The 22,911-nt window shown below is 37.0% G+C and overlaps 1 protein-coding gene across 3 annotated transcripts in view; it reads right to left on the bottom strand.

Annotated features, from left to right (window-relative positions):
• Window positions 1–19,772: 19,772 nt before the first annotated feature.
• The window catches only part of LOC115225771, a 95,597-nt gene continuing 92,458 nt past the window's right edge, over window positions 19,773–22,911 (bottom strand). For all 3 annotated transcript variants that reach the window (XM_029796721.2, XM_036514612.1, XM_036514613.1), the window contains one exon: window positions 19,773–21,513. In XM_029796721.2, the coding sequence (XP_029652581.1) occupies window positions 19,967–21,340 (1,374 nt within the window). In that variant the 5' untranslated portion in view covers window positions 21,341–21,513 and the 3' untranslated portion in view covers window positions 19,773–19,966. The remainder of the gene's footprint in view (window positions 21,514–22,911) is intronic.

Below are 22,911 nucleotides of genomic sequence, written 5' to 3'. Positions count from 1 at the left end.
CTTTGCAAACACAAGGTCTCAGGTTTGATCCCACTGCATGGCTTTCTTGGGCTAGTGTCTGTTACCACAGCCAGAAGTTGAATGTTGGACAGATGGAAACTGTGTGGAAGCCTGCTAGTTGGGGACTGTTCAAGTCAAAGGATCTACCTTGTCACACACAATTCCACACTAATTCTGGATGAGGATAACACTAAAGGTACAAGTGTCTGGTCAGCTCAGCCAAGTGGCTGAGTATTCCAGACAGAAACATTGTCAAAACCAACAGAGATCCCTTCCTCCTCTTTCTTTTTTGTTGTTGTTTTTTTTTCCTCATCTTGCATATACATGTATTTGATGTATATGCATGTGTGTATACATATGTATATACTAATGATGCATATATGTATATACTATAGGTATAGTATATGTATGTATACTTCATGTATGTGTATATAAATTATATATAATAAATATTCAATTGTCTTTTTTTTTAAATTTAATTGTTATTATGGCAGTGGATTTGGTAGAATCTTTAGAGCTTCAGAGAAAATACCTTGAAGTATTTCTTTCGACCCCTTTTATGCTCTGTTTCAATCCTGCCAATGTCACCTTTGTCTTTCTCCCCTCTGTGTGTGTGTGTGGGGGGGGGGGGAGGCAGTCAATAAAATAAAGTACCAGCCAAGTATTGGTGTCGTTGGTATTAACTAGCCCATCCCCTTAACCCTTTTGTTACCAACCCAGCCAAAACCAGCTCTGAGTACAAATGTCTTGTTTTCATAAGTTCTGAATTAAAATCTTCCACCAAACCTTAGTCACAATTTATGTTCCTAACACTAGCTTAACGATAACTCAGTTATTTTACTAAATTCTTTGTTATATTTAAATTAATTGAAAGAAACACAGAGCATCTCAGAATAAATGCAGTAACAAAAGGGTTAAAACTGTTGGCCTTGACTGTAAACCAGAAAACATTGTTATTATTTTATGATTATTCTTTTTACACAGGTGACTATCTGGCAGAGTGGTTAGCAAATCAGACAAAATGCTTAGCAGCATTTCTTCTAGCTTTCCATTCTGAGTTCAAATTCCACCAAGGTTGACTCTATTTTATTAAACCTGAAAGGTTGAAAAGCAAAGTATCTGCCAACTACTGGGGTCTATGTAATTGGCTTGCCCCCTATTCCTAAAACATAGCTAGTCTTGTGCCACAATTATAATTAATTAAGGGTGGAAGTTTGGCCAAAATGTAAACAATGTCTTGCTGTTTTTTGTCCAGTTCTACATTCAGAATTCCGATTCCACTGAGGTCAATTTTGTTTTCCATTCTTCATCCTCATTTAATGCCTGTTTTCCATGCTGACATGGATTAGATGGTTTGACCAGCGGAAGGGCTACTCAGCTCCCTGTCTGTTTTGGCATGGTTTCTACAGCTGGATGTCCATCCTAATGCCAACCACTTTACAGAGTGTACTGGGTGCTTTTCACAGTAATAGTGTGGGGTCAATATAATCAGCTCATCTCCCTTTCCTCCCAATTTCAGACCTTATTCCAATATTGAGAACAATTTAAGGGCTGTAGATTGGCAGAATTGTTAGAGCAAGGAGCAAAATGCATTGTAGTATTTGTTTCAGCTCTTTATGTTCTGAGTTCAAACCCTAACAGAGTTAACTTCATCCTTCATCCCTCCAGTGATGATAAAATAAAATATCAAGACTTGAATTGATTTCATTGACTAAACACACCCCTTCCCCTTTCCTCAAAATTTCAGGCTTTTTACCAATGTCGGAAACAATTCTTTAAGCACAAAAGTGTTGTGGTCATAGCCTTTTTCAGGCCCTCCAATCTCTTGAAGTCAAATTATCGAAGGATGGGGTGGGTGATGCATTTCAAAGAACAAGGGACAGGAAACCGGGTGGTGAGTGGAGTTACACAAAGTAACAATGATAGAGGTGTGATACTTGTTATTAATCACCCTCTAATAAACCCTGATGGGTTGGACCTATTAAGAGGGTTCCACCTGTGACCATCCCACCTTTTGCTTTTTTTCCTGGCACTTAAAGGTAATGAAATCTTTGAGTGAATATATCTGATTCTTGCAATAAAACGATTAATATTCCTCTCAAACTTCCTGGATGGGAATGAATTTATAAAAGTTTAAGACTACCTAGTGGCTCTCTCATTGATTTGTATAAGTGGCAGTTAAGTACAGGAGTTGATTCAATCTTTAAAGGATTAAACCTGTCAATAAGTAACTCAGTATATTAATGCTTTATGTGCTGAGGTTGACTTTGCCTTTCATCATTTTGGGGTCAATAAAATAAGTACCAGTTGTGCACTGGGGGTCAATGTAATTGATTTAGCCCCTCCCAAATTTGAAACCAATATATTAATGCTTTGTCTTTTTGGTTAATGTTACTGTCACCTCCGTGGTGCAATTCTGATGCACAAATTCTTTATAACCAATGATATGCTGCTGTCTTCTCAACTGTGTAGGAAGACATTGTGTTATCATTGAGTAGAAATGTGATTGATGTTGCAAGGTCCAATATAATTGCATTCTAGAAGTCCTCAGCTTCTTTAGTAATTTAAAAATAGAAGGCACTAGTCTACAGAAATATCTGTGTTATCAGTGAATAGAAAAAGATTACTGATGATGTAGCAAGGACCAATATAATTTCATTCTAGAAGCTCTCAGCTTCTTTAATAATTTAAACATGATGATAATGAAGGCTCTAGTCCACACAAATGTCTGTGTAGGTGAACATAGTGAAACATGACTGATGATGTAGCAAGGTCCAATATAATTTCATTATAGAAGTCCTTCCCCTTCAGTAATTCTCATAGAAGTTCAACAGAAGGGACAGGACACAAACCAATGCAAAGATCTTTAAAAAAAAAAATTTGGATGAGGTAACATGAAAAAGTCTGAATAAAATACTATAGTACAGAATTAGTTTCACTTCAATTTAAAAACTGATTTTTTAAATTCAGACTATGGGGCGGGGTTATTTGTAAAATGTCACTCTATGAAAAGGGGATGCAGTTTTAAAAAATGGTTGAGAATTGACATTGTGAATTCCAAGAGTGAAGAATTTGGTCTTCAGTATGTGACTGTACCTGGGTGGTTTTTGTGTGTGAAGACCACTTCATTAATAACATTACTTGAAAAAAAAAATGGTGAAGGTTGGTTAGTGACAAGAAGGGCAATATTTGGCCCCTAGAATCCTGCCAAAATAAATCTTGTCCAATGCATGCCAGCATGGGGTAAAAATGGAAATGGAAGAATAAAAACCAAAGAAGTAGTGATGATGATTATGAAATTGATCAACAAAGTGCAAAATTTGCAAAGGCTAATGAAAGGATGGGGAAGAGGTGTTAAAACGAGCAGAGGTTGATGTTAATATTAAAAGAAGCAGAGAGAGATGGGGGAGGGGGGACAGCATTACTGAGAATGTGAATCCAATGACATGGTATTTGAGAATAGTGGGGTTCTTATTGTAATTTCTGCCCATTGTCTCTCGGTCTCTGTCGACATCCCCTCGCATCACTGTAAACAACGGATGTTTGCAATGTGGCCGACAATATGGCTCAAATAACTCTGGCATTCTCAAAATAATATTTCCTTTAGCTACACAGGATGTGCATATTTATGTATGGAAGCGTGTGTTTGTACATGCACGAGTATCTCTGTGTGTGTGATGTTTAGACCTACCTACTACAAGGTGGTGGAAGTAGTGGTGGTTGTTTAGCTACAGAGAAGTCCTGATCAAGCAGACATATGATCAAAGATATTCCTACTGTGACTAGTCCTTAGCTGTTCAGATACAATGCATTCAAGACTACATTATCTAATGCATGCATGGGCAACCTGCAGCCCTTGATGAGTTTCTAGCTTACTAATTTGCAGCATAACCTAAGAATAGCAACATCTCAAATTCTACCCAATATTGAAAATATGGTAAAGAATGTGACTATTCAAAAATCTCATTGATACAGATAATGAAATTTGTTCTTTAATGAAATATCAATGAATTTTCTTTTATTTGTTTTGAGCTCAATATTTTAAACTATAATTTATTTACACTAGTAATCATTATTATCGTTAGGAAATAATGAAAGAGATGCCAGCTTTCATATTAGGACGAATAAAATTAAGAACTGCAAAAATTCAATGTCAAGTGGGTAAGCAGTATTCAATGCATATGTGTTTTATCAAGCAGTATTCAATGCATATGTGTTTTACCACATGGAAGTGGTACAATGCAGGGCCCCCAGTTGATGAAAAGTTGCCCATCCCTGACTAGCATATCTTTAAACCAGGGGTGGGGAAACCCCTGCAAGCCCAATATTTGTATGTATAAAATAAAGTAACTTTTTCATTTTACTCTTTTACTAGTTTGTAGCCATGCTGGAGTACCGCCTTTTAGTTGAGCAAATCGGCCCCAGGACTTGTTCTTTGTAAGCCTAGTACTTATTCTATCGGTCCCTTTTGCCGAACCATTGTCAAGTGATGTTGGGGGGGACAAACACACACACGCACACATATATATATATCTACATATATACAATGGGCTTTGCTTCAGTCTACCAAATCCACTCACAAGGCTTTGGTTATAGTAGAAGACACTTGCCCAAGGTGCCACGCAGTGGGAATGAACCCAGAACCATGTGGTTGGGAAGCAAGCTACTTACCACACAGCCACTCTTACGCCTATAAAATTATGCAATACTCGTATGCCTTTTTGCGATACAGGTTGGGTTTCCACTATGACTTAAAACAGTCAGACTCCTACAGAAATCGTCCAGTAATTGCTATTTGAATGGAAATTTTGTTTCCACTGTAAAAGATATTGCTAGGTTTGTGCCACTCTCTTGAGACCCAACTTCACTTTAGCTAACAAAACTAAGAATATATTGCATGTATCGAAATAATTTTTATATGAAATGAAAGCTGAAGGATTGTAGCAGATACTCTTTTACTTGTTTCAGTCATTTGACTGTGGCTATGCTGGAGCACCGCCTTTAGTCGAGCAAATCGACCCCAGGACTTATTCTTTGTAAGCTTTGTACTTATCCTATCGATCTCTTTTGCCAAACCTCTAAGTTATGTGGACATAAACATACCAGCATCGGTTGCCAAGCGATGTTGGGGGGGACAAACACAGACACACAAACATATACACACACACATACATGCATATATATGTATGTATGTATGTGTCTACATATGTTCAGTTTCTGTCTACCAAATCCACTCACAAGGCTTTGGTCGGCCCAAGGCTATAGTAGAAGACACTTGGCTAAGGTGCCACGCAGTGGGACTGAACCCGGAACCATGTGGTTGGTAAGCAAGCTACTTAACACACAGACACTCCTATACTGTGTAAAAATTATTCATATCCAAGAACTCCAAGTGTTTAAATTTTCCTCCCTGTTTCATTTGTTAAGTTTTTAAGGAAAAAAAATCTCTGAAATTGACATTTACTTGCTTTCTGTCAATCGATAAGCAAAAAATATTTAAAAATCTATTAAAGATCAAAAAGAAATTAGTAAAGCTTCATTGAAACAGAAACTACTAATTTGGTGCTTTGAGAATAGGATTATAAAAAAAGTATACTCTTTACTCTTTTACTTGTTTCAGTCATTTGACTGTGGCTATGAAGGCCCACCGCCTTTAGTTGAGCAAATCGATCCCAGGACTTATTCTTTGTAAGCATAATACTTATTCTATCGGTCTTTTTTGTCGAACTGCTAAGTTACGGGAACGTAAACAACCCAAGTGATGAGGGGACAAACAGACACACACACACACACACACACACATATATATATATATATATATATATATATATACACATATATACGATGGGTTTCTTTCAGTTTCCACCTACCAAATCCATTCACAAGGCTTTGGTTGGCCCAAGGCTATAGTAGAAGACACCTACCCAAGGTGCCATGCAGTGGGACTGAACCCAGAACCATGTGGTTGGTAAGCAAGCTACTTGCCACTCCTGCACCTATATTTGATGGATATTTGTCCTCATCTTGTTTGTTGTTAACACAACATTTTGGCTGATATACTCTCCAGCCTTCATCAGGTGTCTTGGGGAAATTTCAAACCTGGGTTCTCATTCTTACGGTATTTTTCCATATTGTTATTATTATTATTATTATTGTTGTTGTTGTTATCATTCAAGTCACTGCCTGGAATTGAACTTGGAATCTTGGGGTTAGTAGCCCACGCTCTTAACTGCTACGCCATATATCCGTCAAATTTAAATAATGTACGTAATTCCTCATCTCTTAAATATAGAATTGTATGAAAGGGTTGCCACATTTTTGCTATCAGTCAGTGTCAAGAAGGTCAACAGGAGTTACTTTCATCTGCCATCGGTTTCTTAAGTTATTGCCCTTCCCTATCCACTCACCAACACCTGTGAGTTCAAGGGTGAGAGAAAAATCAAGTTAAACCTTGCAGAAACAAACAAACATCTTAATTTTTTGCAGATTTTTATTTTTTACTATATTTTACAACACTAAATGCATGCATTACGACTACAAACCAAAAGTGATAAAATAAATTTCACCAGTTTATAACTTGGTTAACCTTGTCAAATCAATTTTCCAATACCCTTATCAATATGGCAAGCGGTTATAAAAAATCCTAAAAAAAAAAAAAAGTAATGCTGGTGAAGTGCTTTGTTTGAAAAATGGACTGAAATTATTTTTTTATAGAAATAGATAACAAGTGCATTTGTTTTATTTGCAACAAACAAGTAACTGTTCGTATAAAATATACTGAGAGACATTTTGTGAGTAAGCATAAGACCTATGAAAATTTGAAAGAATCTGGACGTTTAGACAAGATAGCCTCCTTGAAAGAAAACCTAACTAAAAGACAAGCTCTTTTGAAAAGGCTGAGTCTTGAAAATAAATTAGTAACTTTAGCTAATTATGTCGTATGTGGAAATATTGTTAAAAAACTCAAACCACATAGTGATGGTGAATTTGTTAAAGAATGTATCCTTACTGTTGTTGAGAATATAAGCTCAGAAAAACTTAGTTTATTATTTATATTTGATGGATATTTATCCTCACCTTGTTTGTTGTTAACACAATGTTTCAGCTGATATACTCTCCAGCCTTCTTCAGGTGTCTTGGGGAAACTTTGAACCTGGGTTCTCACTCCTAAGGTATTTTTCGATGTTATTATTATTATTATTATTATTGTTGTTGTTGTTATCATTCAAGTCACTGCCTGGAATTGAACTTGGAATCTTGGGGTTAGTAGCCCACGCTCTTAACTGCTACGCCATATATCCGTCAAATTTAAATAATGTACGTAATTCCTCATCTCTTAAATATAGAATTGTATGAAAGGGTTGCCACATTTTTGCTATCAGTCAGTGTCAAGAAGGTCAACAGGAGTTACTTTCATCTGCCATCGGTTTCTTAAGTTATTGCCCTTCCCTATCCACTCACCAACACCTGTGAGTTCAAGGGTGAGAGAAAAATCAAGTTAAACCTTGCAGAAACAAACAAACATCTTAATTTTTTGCAGATTTTTATTTTTTACTATATTTTACAACACTAAATGCATGCATTACGACTACAAACCAAAAGTGATAAAATAAATTTCACCAGTTTATAACTTGGTTAACCTTGTCAAATCAATTTTCCAATACCCTTATCAATATGGCAAGCGGTTATAAAAAATCCTAAAAAAAAAAAAAAGTAATGCTGGTGAAGTGCTTTGTTTGAAAAATGGACTGAAATTATTTTTTTATAGAAATAGATAACAAGTGCATTTGTTTTATTTGCAACAAACAAGTAACTGTTCGTATAAAATATACTGAGAGACATTTTGTGAGTAAGCATAAGACCTATGAAAATTTGAAAGAATCTGGACGTTTAGACAAGATAGCCTCCTTGAAAGAAAACCTAACTAAAAGACAAGCTCTTTTGAAAAGGCTGAGTCTTGAAAATAAATTAGTAACTTTAGCTATTATGTCGTATGTGGAAATATTGTTAAAAACTCAAACCACATAGTGATGGTGAATTTGTTAAAGAATGTATCCTTACTGTTGTTGAGAATATAAGCTCAGAAAAACTTAGTTTATTATTTATATTTGATGGATATTTATCCTCACCTTGTTTGTTGTTAACACAATGTTTCAGCTGATATACTCTCCAGCCTTCTTCAGGTGTCTTGGGGAAACTTTGAACCTGGGTTCTCACTCCTAAGGTATTTTTCGATGTTATTATTATTATTATTATTGTTGTTATTGTTCAGGTCACTGCTTGGAATCAAACTCGGAATCTATGCCCATGGAAAACTTTGGAAATATTAGCTTATCAGGAAGACCTGCTTCTGGTCATATTAAAGATATTACTGATGACATTCAAAATTCTCTAAAATCTGATGCAGCAGAATTCGTATTGTATTCGTTAGCTATTGATGAGACAATTGATCTGTCTTATACTGCTCAGGTGGCAATATTTATACATGGAATAACTGCAAACTTCAACATTTCTTGCCTTGAAATCAATGTATGGAACAACTAGGGGTGAAGATTTATTTCAAATGTTACTTTGGTTTGAAATAAAGAACTTGATTAGCTTAATAATCCTAACTTAATCCTGGGCAATGCCGGGTTATACTGCTAGTAACTTAATAAAATCAAAATATTATAATCTATCTATATTGAATTTCTACAGATCCATCAATCCAGAGAAATTCCCTGCTTTACATAAAAATGCCTTGAAATTTGCATCTCAATTTTCGACAACTTATCAATGTGAGCAGTTTTTTACCAAATTGAATTATGCAAAAAATCGTCTTTGTACCAGACATACTGATGGAATCCCAAGTAATGAGCTAAGAATGGCAGTTTCTTCAAAGGCCTGTGATATTTCTAAACTTTCAAACAATGACAAAAACTCGTTTCATCATTTTCACTAAACAAAACGAAATTTTTAAGTTAAGGTTGGTTAGCTTTGATAAAATTTTACCTCAATGAGGCCAAAACTGAATACATAAACAAGTGCCTGTCCAACAGTGATTGCATCATCCACACTCTCAACAGTGCGCCCTTAAATATGGTTTCTGATTATAAATATCTTGGGTCATACATATCATCATCTGGAAAAGACTTTCTAACTAGAAAGGGTATGGCCTGGTCAGCCTGTAATGACATGCATAAGATCTGGTCATCAAATCTAAGTAGAGACTTCAAACTTGAAATATTCAAAGCCACAGTCGAACCAATCCTACTCTATGGCTCAGAAACCTGGACGTTATCAAAGAAGCTTGAGAGGCGGTTGGATGGAACTTACACTCGCCTCCTTATGAGAGCTCAAAATCTCTCGTGGAAGCGCCATCCAACCAAAATGCAAATATATGGGAAACTACCACCTGTGTCATCTCTTGTGAAAGGTAGGAGAGTCCAGTTTGCTGGACATTGTTGTAGAACTGAAAACGAGGCAATTTCTACTCTTCTCTGGAAGCCATCTACTCGCAATACCAGAGGGCGCACACTCTCCTACCCTGATGTAATCTCCAGGGATACAGGCATCCAGCAACAGGACCTCTGTAATGCTATGATGGACTGTGAAGTCTGGCGTAACATAGTAAATTCCATTGTCTCGACCATGGTCGAACAATGATGATGATGATTGATAAAATTATCACTAGGATAAATTTGTTTAAATATTTCACTTAAATAATGTTATTTAAGTATTAATGTAATTTTTCAAAATTAAATTCAGCCTGTGCTTGATTGTTATGATTTCTCCAACATTAAGATAGGTACATTTTGAAAAATATAGAATATATATAGGTGCAGGAGTGTTTGTGTGGTAAGTAGCTTGCTTACCAACCACATGGTTCCGGGTTCAGTCCCACTGCGTGGCACCTTGCACAAGTGTCTTCTACTATGGCCTCAGGCCAACCAAACCCTTGTCAGTGGATTTGGTAGACAGAAACTGAAAGAAGCCCGTCATGTATATGTGTGTGTGTGTGTCTGTGTTTGTCCCCCAACATCGCTTGACAACCGATGTTGGTGTGTTTACGTCCCCGTAACTTAGCGGTTCGGTAAAAGAGACCGATAGAATAAGTACTAAGCTTCCAAAGAATAAGTCCTGGGGTCAATTTGCTCGACTAAAGGCGGTGCTCCTGCATGGCAGCAGTCAAATGACTGAGACAAGTAAAAGAGTAGTACCTCATAAGTAATAGAAACATCCTAAATTCAGTGGTGGTGTTAATGAAGATATGTGTCACTTTAACGTGTTAAACTTATCTTTATTAATGTATATCGAATTATACATAGTTATATACAAGATTTACACAGATATAAGACTTAGAACTTGTGATTTGCCCACAGACCTTTTTTCTTTAGAAATTTTTCCCTACCCGCTTATCTAAACAAATAGAAAAGTGAGAGTTAAGGTAAATTTGGCTGCTCTTTCTAGCCTGTCTAATGACTACGTGGAGACTCTTGTAGGATGTTGGTGTTTGGTAGTTGTTTAAGCGCCAGGTCTGCACAACCATCTCTGATTGAACAGATATGGTCAGAGTTGTTCCAAATGTGTCAATCCTGTCATCTACTCAGGAACAATCTATCTAGGATAACACTAGCTTCCCACCATGACAATCCAGTTTTTTGGAAAAGAATGTTAGAATTCAGTATGGTTCCTAGAATGGATGTGACTGTCTTCAGGCTGTTTCGATACATAAATATATGTCTAATGGGTGACTAAGTGGAACCATTCAGAAGCAACATGGTCTGGTTTTGATACACACCCTCTTAGCATGTGTTGCTGGTAAATGGAATCAGAATATAGTGGATTCTAATAAATGTTCTCAAGGAGAAGTTGATGTAGTTAAACTGATTGATTGTCGAGTGGACTGTAATGAAGGAGTCAAAGGACAACATGGTGGTTTTAAACAAACTGATAATTGACTACACTCTACTAATTGTTCTCAAGGAGCAGTTGGTGGTGTGAAACTGGATAATAAAAGTAGGGTTTACTGTATCCAAGGACCACATGGTATTGTTAAACTAATGGCGGTTGAGCTGGCAGAAACGTTAGCTCGCCAGGTGAGATGCTTAGTGGTATTTTGTCTGCCGTAACATTCTGAGTTCAAATTCCGCCGAGGTCGACTTTGCCTTTCATCCTTTCGTGGTCGATAAAGTAAGTACCAGGTACGCACTGGGGTCGATATAATCGACCTAATCCCTTTGTCTGTCCTTGATTGTCCCCTCTATGTTTAGCCCCTTCTGGGCAGTAAAGAAATAGGTATTGTTAAACTAATTGATAATAAACTGGACTCTACTAAATGTTCTCCTTGAACAGGTAGTAGGGTCAAACTTAGGGATGATAGAGTGGACTCTACTAAAGGTATCCATGAACCATATGGTGATGCTAAACTGAGTGGACTCTACTAGAGATATCCAGGGACCACAGAGTGGCATTGAACTGAGTGAATAAATGTATGCAGGGAAGAGTTGGTGGTGTTAAACAAATTAACAATAGAGTGGATTCCACTTACTATGTCCTAGAACCAGTTGGTGGTGTTAAACTGATAGGCAATAGCATGGACTCAGCTAAAGGTATCTAAGGACCAGGTAGTGTTGTTAAACTGAGTGGATTCTACTCAATGTTGGTGTTAAACTGATTAATAAGAGAGTGGACTCCACTAACGGTGTCCAAGGATTTGGGTGACAACAGAGTGGACATTACTAAAGGTGGCCAAGGACCAGGTGGTGGTGTCAAATTGGGTGACAACAGAATGGCCATTACTAAAGGTGGTCATCCATCCAGCCATCTATCTATCTAGGTAGGCAGGCAGGTATGTAGATAGATAAGTATGTAGGCAGGTAGGTAGGTAGATTTTATTGAAACTGAGAATTTGTCCATATCCTCAACAGCATGCATTGAGCACTCCTTTCCCATTTGTTTGACATAAAAAGCATTGTACATATGTGTGTATGTGTGTGCTACTAATATAGAACTAACATGGAATGAAAACTTATTGTTAGCATGAAATTGTAGCATAATCACTAACTTCCTATTCGTGATTAACATAGCAGAACCCGTCAACTAGGTAACTATTTTATTTCATAAAAGAACATATACATATATTATATATATTTATATACACAGGGTGGCCCAAAAGTAGGTTTACAGTTATCACATAGGAACTTGAAATTTCTTTTAAAACATTTTATTACATTTAGATTTCTACCTTGCAATTAACTAAATGAGCATAGAATAATGGTTTCATATTTTTTTTATAATTAAGATCTAAACTGTTAATATATGAATGTGAAAAAGATAGTTGAATAGCCATAAACTGACTTTCGGGCCACTCTGTATATATATATATATATATATACACACACACACACACACATATATATATATATACCCCAGCATTAAACTAACACATCTGCTTGTTGTTCTTACACTTGTCTTTGTCTTTTGTTTTCTGTAAATTTGAACTATATATATATATGTGTGTGTGGAGGTGCAATGGCCTAGTGGTTTGTGCAGCAGACGTTTGGTCGTGGGATTGCGATTTCGATTCCTAGACTAGGCATTGTAAGTATTTATTGAGCGAAAACACCTAAAGCGCCACGAAGATCCAGCAGTGGAGGGGGGGGGGACCCCCACTATACTCTTTCGCCACAACTTTCTCTCATTCTTTCTTCCTGTTTCTGTTGTAACTGTATTTCAAATGGCCAGCTTTGTCACACTCTGTGTCACGCTGAATCTCCCCGAGAACTATGATAAGGGTACATGTGTCTGTGGAGTGCTCAGCCACTTACACGTTAATTTCACAAGCAGATTGGATCAACTGGAACCCTCGTCATTGTAACCAACGAAGTGCCATGATATATGTGTATATATATATATATATATATATATATAATATATATATATATGGTGGTTGTCTACTCCTTATGCATAGATACTAGGCTTACAAAGAATAAGTCCTGGGGTCAATTTCTTTGACTAAAACCCTTTAAGGTGGTGTTCTAGCATGGCTGCAGTCAAATGACTGAAAAGTGTAAAAGAATAAAAGAAGAAAAAAATCTCTTTGAAAGAATAAAATTTCATTGAAAAAAAAAAGAATCTCATTGAAATTTCAAAGCTCTGAGACAATATGTGATTAATACAAAGCAATGGCAATGAATAAGCCTTCTATTTGGCAGAGTAATATGAATGTAATATGAGGTTAAGCAAGTTCCTTGTTTCATTCACCCATCAAATGTATTCTACAATTTCTAATAAAAGAAGGACATTGGTTAAAACAAGCCTTTGCTTCCTGTTCCCCAACCTTTTTGTTTAATTCCTCTCCGCACCCACCTCCATTTCCAACGCCCACCTCTTCACTGCCTCTGCCGCCGCCACCACTGCTGCTGCTGCTGCTGACATCGACAATGACAACAACAGCAACTGGCTACTTTGTTTCTTTCATTTTCTTACAAATATTTCCACTGCATATATGTGTATGTGTATGTGTGTGTGTGTGTGCGCGTAAATATTTGTATCTAAATACATATAGAGATATGTAGGTATGTGTGTGTGTGTGTGTGTATTTATTTATGTGTATATGTCTGCTTGTGTGTATTAGTGAGTCTGTTAACATACAAGTATAAACATTATTCTTATTGTTATACACACTGCGCATAGATGTGAAGATGTGTATAAAAATGTATATGCATGCACTCAATGTGTGTGTGTATATGTATGTAGGTATGTGTATATATATATATATATATATATATATTTATATGTATATATGCACACACACACATATATATATATCTATATATAATTATATATATGCATACACACATATACTTATATATAATTATATATATGCATCTACATATATACGTGCATATATGTATGTATATATATATATATATGTATGTGCATACACACACACACACATATATATTTACATATATGTATATAAGTGTATGTACCTGTGTATCTACCTATTTTCTCATTTATGTGAGACTTGTTTGCAGGTGAGATGTGTCATTTGGACTAGACTAAACTAGACTGAATCATCATCATCACTATCATCACCACCACCAACACCAATACCGCCATCATCATCATCGTCAGTGTTGTATAAACCAACAACCCACCAAACCATTATTACTGTTAGTCATCCAGTCTGTTCATGGTGTTTACTGAGGGATGGGGTGGGAGGGAAGGACTGTGGGGTGCAGAGGCCAGGGTGGCAATGAGAGCAGCAGGAGCAAGAGGAGGAGGAGTCTATGGCTGTTATATGCTTCCTGTTATGACCTCCACAGCCACCGCCACCCCTCCATTAAGTAATTAGGTACATGTTGGTAGAAAGAGTGGGTGTAGTGGCGGAATGAAACGAAATAGAACCAATGGATGGGGTGGGGGGAGATGAGCAAGGTAAAGGTTGCTGGGTTTTGTTATGTAGAGCCAGAGCAATCTTAGTGAAGCAGACAACCTATAATCAAGGGTGTTCCAACTATGACCATCACATCTTTTATCCAGACACAGTCCTCCCACCTAACCATGTGGCTATCATATCTAGCATGTTTCATTTTTCTTTGGTAGAGGGTGATATGAGGAATATTTGGGTGCTGATTCTAGCAGGTCAAGTACAGAACAAAGTGATGGTGATGGAGGGGAACTTTTTTTTTATGTCTGAAGGCCACAGTGAAGTTAACTGCTTGTACAGGTTGAATTACAAACAACCCTCATCATTTCTACTGCTATTCCTATTTCTTCTATAAAGTATAATTTTTGATAGATTAAATATTCCCCTCCTTGGGACCTCTGTCCATCAAGATTAAACATTTATTGGTATCAATAAATATATGGGAAGAAGGCAGTGAGCTGGCGGAAATGTTAGCATGCTGGGTGAAATACTTATCGGTATTTCATCTGTCTTTACGTTCTGAGTTCCAATTCTGCCGAGGTTGACTTTCGGGGTCGATAAATTAAGTACTAGTTTCGTACTGGGGTCAATCTAATCAACTGGCCCCCTCCCCAAAAACTTCGGACCTTATGCATAGAGTAGAAAATAATAAATATATGGGAAGGTTTGGACAAAGGTTTTGTGGAAAACTGACAGTTGCATATGCATACAAGCCTCCTCTTCTCCATCACACCAATATTCTTTCCTACTCTAGGCACAAGGCCTAAAATTTTTGGGGAGGGGGCCAGTTGATTAGATCGACACCAGTATACAACTGGTACTTAATTATCGACCCCAAAAGAATGAAAGGCAAAGTCAACTTCGCCAGAATTTGAACTCAGAATGTAAAGACAGATGAATTACTGATAAGCATTTCATCTGGCATGCTAATGTTTCTGCTCGCTCCCTGCCCTCCATTACATCAATATTGTCCAAAGGAAAGGCCACTGTTTTAGATCTGATATGGTTTGGCAACCAGGCATTACTATCAGAACATTGGAAAAGATACTGCAAAGCATCGTATCTGATGTTGGAACAGTTTTACTAACCTATTGTCCTGGATCAGTACTTTTTTTTTTATTTACTCTGAAGCAATAAAAGGCAAAGTTTACCTCAGCAGGATTTGAACTCAGAACATCCAGTGCCCTTGATCCATACATTCTGAACTGCATCATCTGTCACACATATTCTTTCCTACTCTAGGCACAAGGCCCAAAATTTTGGGGGAGATGGCCAGTCAATTAGGTCAATCCCAGTATGCAACTTAATTCATTTATCCCAAAAGGATGAAAGGCAAAGTCAACCTTGGCAGAATTTGAACTCAGAATGTAAAGACAGACGAAATACCGCTAAGCATTTCGCCCACTGTGCTAACATTTCTGCCAGCTTACAGCCTTGTTTGAACCTTAGGTAAAGAAGTCCATCTCAAAAAATATATCACAGTCTCCACTCAATGCTGATACAACCAGCTGTAAACCTGCAACATATTCTGGAAGGCATGGGGTGGGAGCACAAATGATGTGGGTCCCAAGACACATAGAGCAGGTCCAGATGGGAGCAACCATTAGTCATTGGAAATAAGAATGTCACAATCCTTACAAGTAAAGAGCATGTTCTCGTGGAGGAGGCCAAACGTTACCAGCCAAGCGTTACAGTCATTGTCTCTTCAACATGTTTCTGTGGCTCTGTACCATAAATTTGATTGTTGCTTCTGATAGGACCATATGAAGGAGGGGCCTAAACCATATGACCCTCATGAGAATAGTGGGTGGAGAAAATGAATGAACCCTGAAAGAATAAAAGGCAAAATTGACCGTGGTGAGATGTGAACTCAGAACATAAAGAGTTAACACATAACATTTGATCCAATATTTTGGCAACAACTCTGTTAAACAATAACAAAATATTAAAAAAGAAGGCAAATTTCCAGAAGAATTTCTCCAACTTCTTTTAATTTACTTTTCCAAAGATTTCTTAAGGTTTTCTTTTTCTTTTTTTGGTTTTCAAAATAATCTTAATTACTTTAAGCAAGATAAAGAAATAAATACTGCATTTGATGGCATAAAAGACACATGTTTATTAGGTGCACTACTATTTCAGCAGTGCACATTCAGGAAGAAAATTGGTTTTTAGTGCATTGATGCTTTTGATACCAACAAGCCTGACTCCACCTTTGGTTTTATGATATAAACTTCATGCTTTAAAGCAGGGGTTCTCAACCATTTTGTTTTTGTCTATGGACCCCTTTAACTACTATTTTATTCTGGTGAACCCCCATAGCCACTTGATATTTGAAACTAGTTTTTCAGAAATTTCTTTTAAAATTCATATTTTGTTTTATGCACATTAATTTGTGTATGTTGAACTAAAATGTTAGAGAAAGAAACCTAGCTGTTTCTTGCAATACATACCAATACATAAATCTAAAGCAAAACTTCTTCAGGGGCCCTTAAAATACTATTGTGGATCCCCAATTTACTATTTTGTTACATAGGCCCCCAAAAATCTTATATGGACCCTGGTTGAGAACCACTGCCCTAAGCAGATGCTTATTTTGCTTAATAAAAACCAAACTGTTTCTTGCAATACACACCAATACATACATCAAAAGCAAAGTTTTTTCATGTGTCCTTAAAATACTTAAGGTGTCCTTAGAATACAATTTACTATTTTGTTGCATGAACCCCAAAAAATCTTATATGGACCCTCAGGGGCCATATGAATCCTGGCTGAGAACCACTGCTTTATAGAAATCTCATAAAACTTTCCATCAAAAATCATGTTCATTTATGTTCCAAACACCAGCTTAATAATGACATGGTTATTTTACTAAATTCTCCATTATTTTCAAAATTAATTGAAACAAAAGAAGTTATTTCAACAGAAAAATGGTAGCAAAAAGGTTAAAATATGTAATATTTGAAGTAATCTAGCAAAAGTATCTGAGCTATAAGCAGGAAGCATCATTGTATAATAATAATGTTTAAGTAAATACTATTATTATTATTTGATCAGGTTAGGTAGCAGGGACAGACAGGATAAAAAATTAGCCAATAGTTGTGAGTGTCAGGGTCGAAATTAGTTTATGGGAGGCTCAGTTTCGCATATAGGACCAAGGATGATATTTTTAGACATATTTTGGCAGAAAACATGCATCTTCTATGCCATCAAATATGGTATTTAAAAAATAAGGGTTATTTTTCTTCAAAAATTCACAATTGACTGTAAAAAAAAACTTTAAATAAAATTAAATCAGAAAAAATACAATCTGGTCTATTTTCAGTGTATTTACTTTTTTCATAAGGCTACACTTAGCCCTTCAGAAGGCACTTGGTACCCCAATCTCTGCTTGAGGGCCACATATTCCTCATCTCTGGTGAAGAGGCTCAACAGTGACTATGAAGTTATGAGTAAAATCATTTGTCTGTATTTCAGATTGGAACAGATCCTCAGAAGGTTAATGTCCTCCTCCTCCTCCTCCTCCTACTACTACTACTACTACTACTACCACCACCACCAGCAATAGTAGTCTGTTGTTGTTGCATGAACAAACCTGTGAGCAGGAAAAGTGTTCCATCCATGACTGTATGGTTTTAATCACATTTTATTTTTAGGCTAGTTGGTTTAAAAGCTTGCTTCACAATCACAAGGCCCTGGGTTCATGGGTTCAACCCACTGCATAGTACATTGAGCAAGTGCCTTTTACCATACCCTCAGATCGACTCAAGTGCTGTGAGTGAACTTTAGGGTGACATGAACTGGCTGTAGTAAGGGCCTTCAGTAGGGCTCTGTGGTAAGAAGTTTGCTTCCCAATGACATAGTTGCAGATTCAATTCCACTGTGTGGCACCTTGGGCAAGTGCCTTCTACTACAGCCATGATCTGACCAAAGTCTTGAGAGTGGATTTGTTAAATGGAAACTGAAAGAAGGCCATCATCATCATCAACTTCATTTTGTGTGAGTATGTGTGTGTGTCCCACCACCACTTAACAGCCAGTGTTGGTGTGTTTATATTTCCGTAATTTAGCAGTTTGGCAAAAGAGATCGATAGAATAAGTACCAGGCTTACAAAAAAAATTAAGTACAGAGGTTGATTAGTTTGACTAAAGTTCTTCAAGGCAGTGACCCAGCATGACCACAGTCTGATGACTGAAAACAGCAGAATATAAATAGATAAAAAATAAAAATGAATACGTATGGCTAGTCTCTTCATGTAGGTGTTACAAACTGCAAAGCAACTGCACTAAATTAATCTTAGATTTTCTAATACACACAGTTTGAACATCTAAATATTCAGTAAGTGTCTGAACATGCTATTAACTAATGCATGATATACAAATAAGTCTATCCATTGTAAATAAGTACTGGTTTGTGACTGATTTATAGAGCACTTACTATGATATCATGTACATTGTTTTGTCTTAGTATAAAAGATGGGCTACAGCAAATATTCTGCTCAATACCACAGATTTGCTTGCCAGTTGTTTGACCTTAACCAGTTGAGCATGTCCCTTAGTGGCTGATGATATGTGCATCTCTGATCACGAGCAGAAGTAGTGGGGGAACATCATAGCCATGTGTTGTGAGGAATTCTTGGAGGTTTGGATAATTCACCTCTGGAAACATGGGTGTTTCATTCAACATCCTTAAGTAACCCTTATTCAGGGACCTTTTGAGCAGGATGGGCTACTCAACCTGAAGAAAATTCTAACTGGGCCCCACCTGCAAGGTTATGTGCTGTTTATCTTGATATGAGATCACCATGTCGCACACATATGGTTGTGATGCATGTGCCTAGTGTACCCTTATCAGATGGGTAGTCAAGATGAGTATACTGGACTTTGTATATTTTACCCCAGTGTCACTTTGATGATATGCACTGCTCTCTCACTCAACAATAATAATAATAATAATAATAATAATAGCAACAACAACAATGGTTTCTGATCTAGGCACATCACAAGAAGTCTGAGGTGAGAGGGAGGAATGGAATTGACTCTAGTTCTTCAATGGTATATCTATTTTATTGACCATGGAGGGATGACAGGTAATGTTGACCTCAGCAGGATTTGAACCAGAAATGTAAAAAGCCAGAACAAATACCACAAAGTGCTTTTTCTGACACTTTAAAGAATCTGCCAGCTAATACTACTACCACTACTACTACTACTAATAATAATAATAATCTTTTCTACTATAGGTACAAGGCCTAAAATTTGCTGGGTGGGGGTTAGTCAATTACATTGACCCTAGTGTTCGGCTGGTAATTATTTTAGTTACCCTAAATGGATGAAAGACAAAGTCAACCTTGGCAGGATTTTAACTCAGAATGTAAAGACAGGCAAAATGTTACTAAGCATTTTGTCCAGCATGTTAATGGTTCTGCCAGCTTACCACCACCTTAATAATAATAATAATAATAATAATAATAATAATAATAATAATAATAATAGAACTGTTGGCAGTTTTAAACTAAATTGAATAAGGACTAGTTAAAATATTTGAAAGAACTCAATCAATACTTAAAAATCCTGGAATTTCATAACGTTCCCCTAATTTTGGTAAAGAATATTTCTTTAAAATAGCATCAGCCTCAGCTCGTTTTTCTGGTTCAATATTCCTTCTTGTTTCATTCTTTAATGGTAACCTGGCAAGAATTGTTGATGCTCGTCTTGTGTCCTTTCGAAAACCATCAACTGCCAAAGTTACATTTTCTTCAGGAATATGGAAATATTCAAAGAGAAGCTCACAAGTTTTACGTGGATATTTAATGAGGTCTTCAAAAATAACTGGTAGAATTGGTATGTTGTATGTACGAAGTTCCTCACATTTTGAAACACTCGAAGCCCAACCAGCAATGATGATTCCAACAGAGCTGAAGTTTGGTGCAGTATCTTTCAATGTTTTGTCACTTTTGTTTAAATGACCAAACATGTCATACATCTTACGGCGCACACACGGCAGTATTTTGGAGAGGCTGTTGTTGTCAACAATAAAACGAACAATTTGGAAGAGAATGTTAGAATTCAGTGTGGTTCCTAGAACGGATGTGACTGTCTTTAGGCTGTTTCGGTACATAAATATATGTCTAATGGATGGCTGTGTGGAATAGATGTCAGGCACCATTCGGAAGCAACATGGTCTGGTCTTGATACACACCATCTTAGCTCGTTCATTTGGTTTACAAAGAATTCGAATGGTACTTTCTAGAAGCTGCTTATATTCTGACTTTGAAATGATTTGATCTCGTTCCAGGTTGCTTAAACTTGTTAAAGCATCTGGCTCACCAATTACCATTGTACCAGGTATACTTTCAAACATCTGTCGCATGATTGCTGAACCACAGCGCCACGTTCGAGAAATCCAGATGATGGGCATGCGTGGATCACCAAGATCAGAAGCCATTTTATGGAAAGAAGCTAATGGCATGGTAATAATCTTTTGAGCATGTTTAAACTGAGCATTATGAAATGCTGGGATTACATCTGAGTTGTATATGTCGACATTTTCTGTCGTCTCAACAAATACAGCTTCATGTTTAGTGAGACAATAGAGTGTCACCTTCTGTTTCAAGACATATGTCGGGTGTTTGAAACCATTATGGACCGTAATGAAATTCACTGGATGTGCTATGCTGATATCATACAACTTCCTTCTCCAAATTATATCTTGGACATGTGCACTCTGCTTATATTGGAGTCCCCGGCGAGCGTCCCTGCGAATGTACTCTACTCCCATGATGCCCCATGATATCCGCTGGAATAACAACACGATGTATCGTGTGATACAGTAAGCCACATATGTGAGAACGAATATCACATATTTACGGATCCTCTGAATGGTTTCTGATAATTTTTCTGACCAGTTGTCATTGTTTGATTCCATTGAATTTTATGGTTGATTAACTGATTGATTAATTGATGTATTGATTGATTAACTAGTTTATTGACTGACTGATTAATTGATTGATCGATTGAGTGGGTGAGTGATTGATTTGTATCAGTTTGATTTCAGGTTTTCATTGGTGTTATTGCTGGAGTTGTTGCTGTTATTTCACTCTGCAAGAAAACAGAATAAAAAAAGATTAAAAATAAAATATACTTATCAGCACAACATAATTAATACTTAATGATATGAGGAGAAGGAGGGGAGAAAGAGGCAGAGGAAGATATGATGATGATTATAAGAAAATAACTTGCCAACTCCTACAGACAATGGTTCATTGTTGCTGAGTTCTCAATGATGATTAAAACTTGTTCCAGGAAAGACATACACTGGACCCAACTTCTTCATCAATGAATGATGGCTGAATGTGGTGGACAAGTTCACCAACCAGGGAAACATGCACGCTCTAACTGTCATCATTGATGATGAATAGAATATCAGATTCACCAAGGCCAGTGCTGCCTTAAGTGGCTGTGAAGTGTGGACCACTTATCAATAACATACAAGGAAGTTCAATCTCTCCCATACCACCTGCTTCGGAAGAATTATTTGCATTTAATGACAAGACAAGATTCTTGATAGAGAGGATCTCTCTCATGCCAAACTTCCTGGTATCCATACAATACTGATGCACTGTGCTGGGCAGGTCTTGGAGTTTATATGTCAGAAATTGTTTTGGATCTCAAAGAAAATGTTCTACAGCAAACTCCACCATAGTGGAGAGGCCAAACGAAATACTATACAGAGACACATTGAAAGCTTCACTGAATGCCTTCAACATCAATTATAAAGAGTGGGAGCAGACAACATGGGATACAAGAGAGGAATGTGCAACAGTCCACAAGGGCTCCAAGACATGTGAGGGCAATGGAGTTACTGAAGCTGAGCAATGCAGGAATGTCAGAATGGAAAATGTGATATGTGTAGTGGTATCAGATGCATAATTTTTTCTGGGGGTGTAGGTATATAAAACTGTGTTCATTGGTCTGTTTCCTTTCTGGAAAGGATAAGGTCATGGGGATGTATATATATGTGTGGGGGTAAAATGTGTGTGAAGGGGTATATGTTGGGGGTGGGGGTGGGAAACAGTCTATTTTGTGGGGTCTCCACATTATAGGGGTGTGCGTCTGTGTGCATGGATGCATTGGTGTGTGCTTTGGTCAAACTCTTTGTCAGGTCTGAGAGCATTAGTGGAAGGTCAAGGCTGGGGACCTGTGGTTGCAGTCCTGTTGGGGCACACAGGTACGATAGGATGTACTTCCTTTCATGTGGGCAAGGATTAAACACCTCACTCCTGCTATTGAGGTAAACAGCCAGGCATTGGCTACCCTTTAAAATCGTTCTCTTCACAGCCATTCAAATATATTACAAGAGCAGACTGACAATTTAAGAAATATGTTTTGTGGTTGGGTGTTTAGTCACAATATGGAATATTTGTGTATGTTAATAATATGTGCTGTGTGTGTATGTCTGTGTTTATATATATATATATATATATATATATATATATA

Source organism: Octopus sinensis, linkage group LG28, assembly GCF_006345805.1.
Source record: "Octopus sinensis linkage group LG28, ASM634580v1, whole genome shotgun sequence".
Lineage (NCBI taxonomy): Eukaryota > Metazoa > Mollusca > Cephalopoda > Octopoda > Octopodidae > Octopus > Octopus sinensis.
Note: the sequence above shows the minus strand (reverse complement) of the source record. Positions and strands in the feature narration are given on the sequence as shown.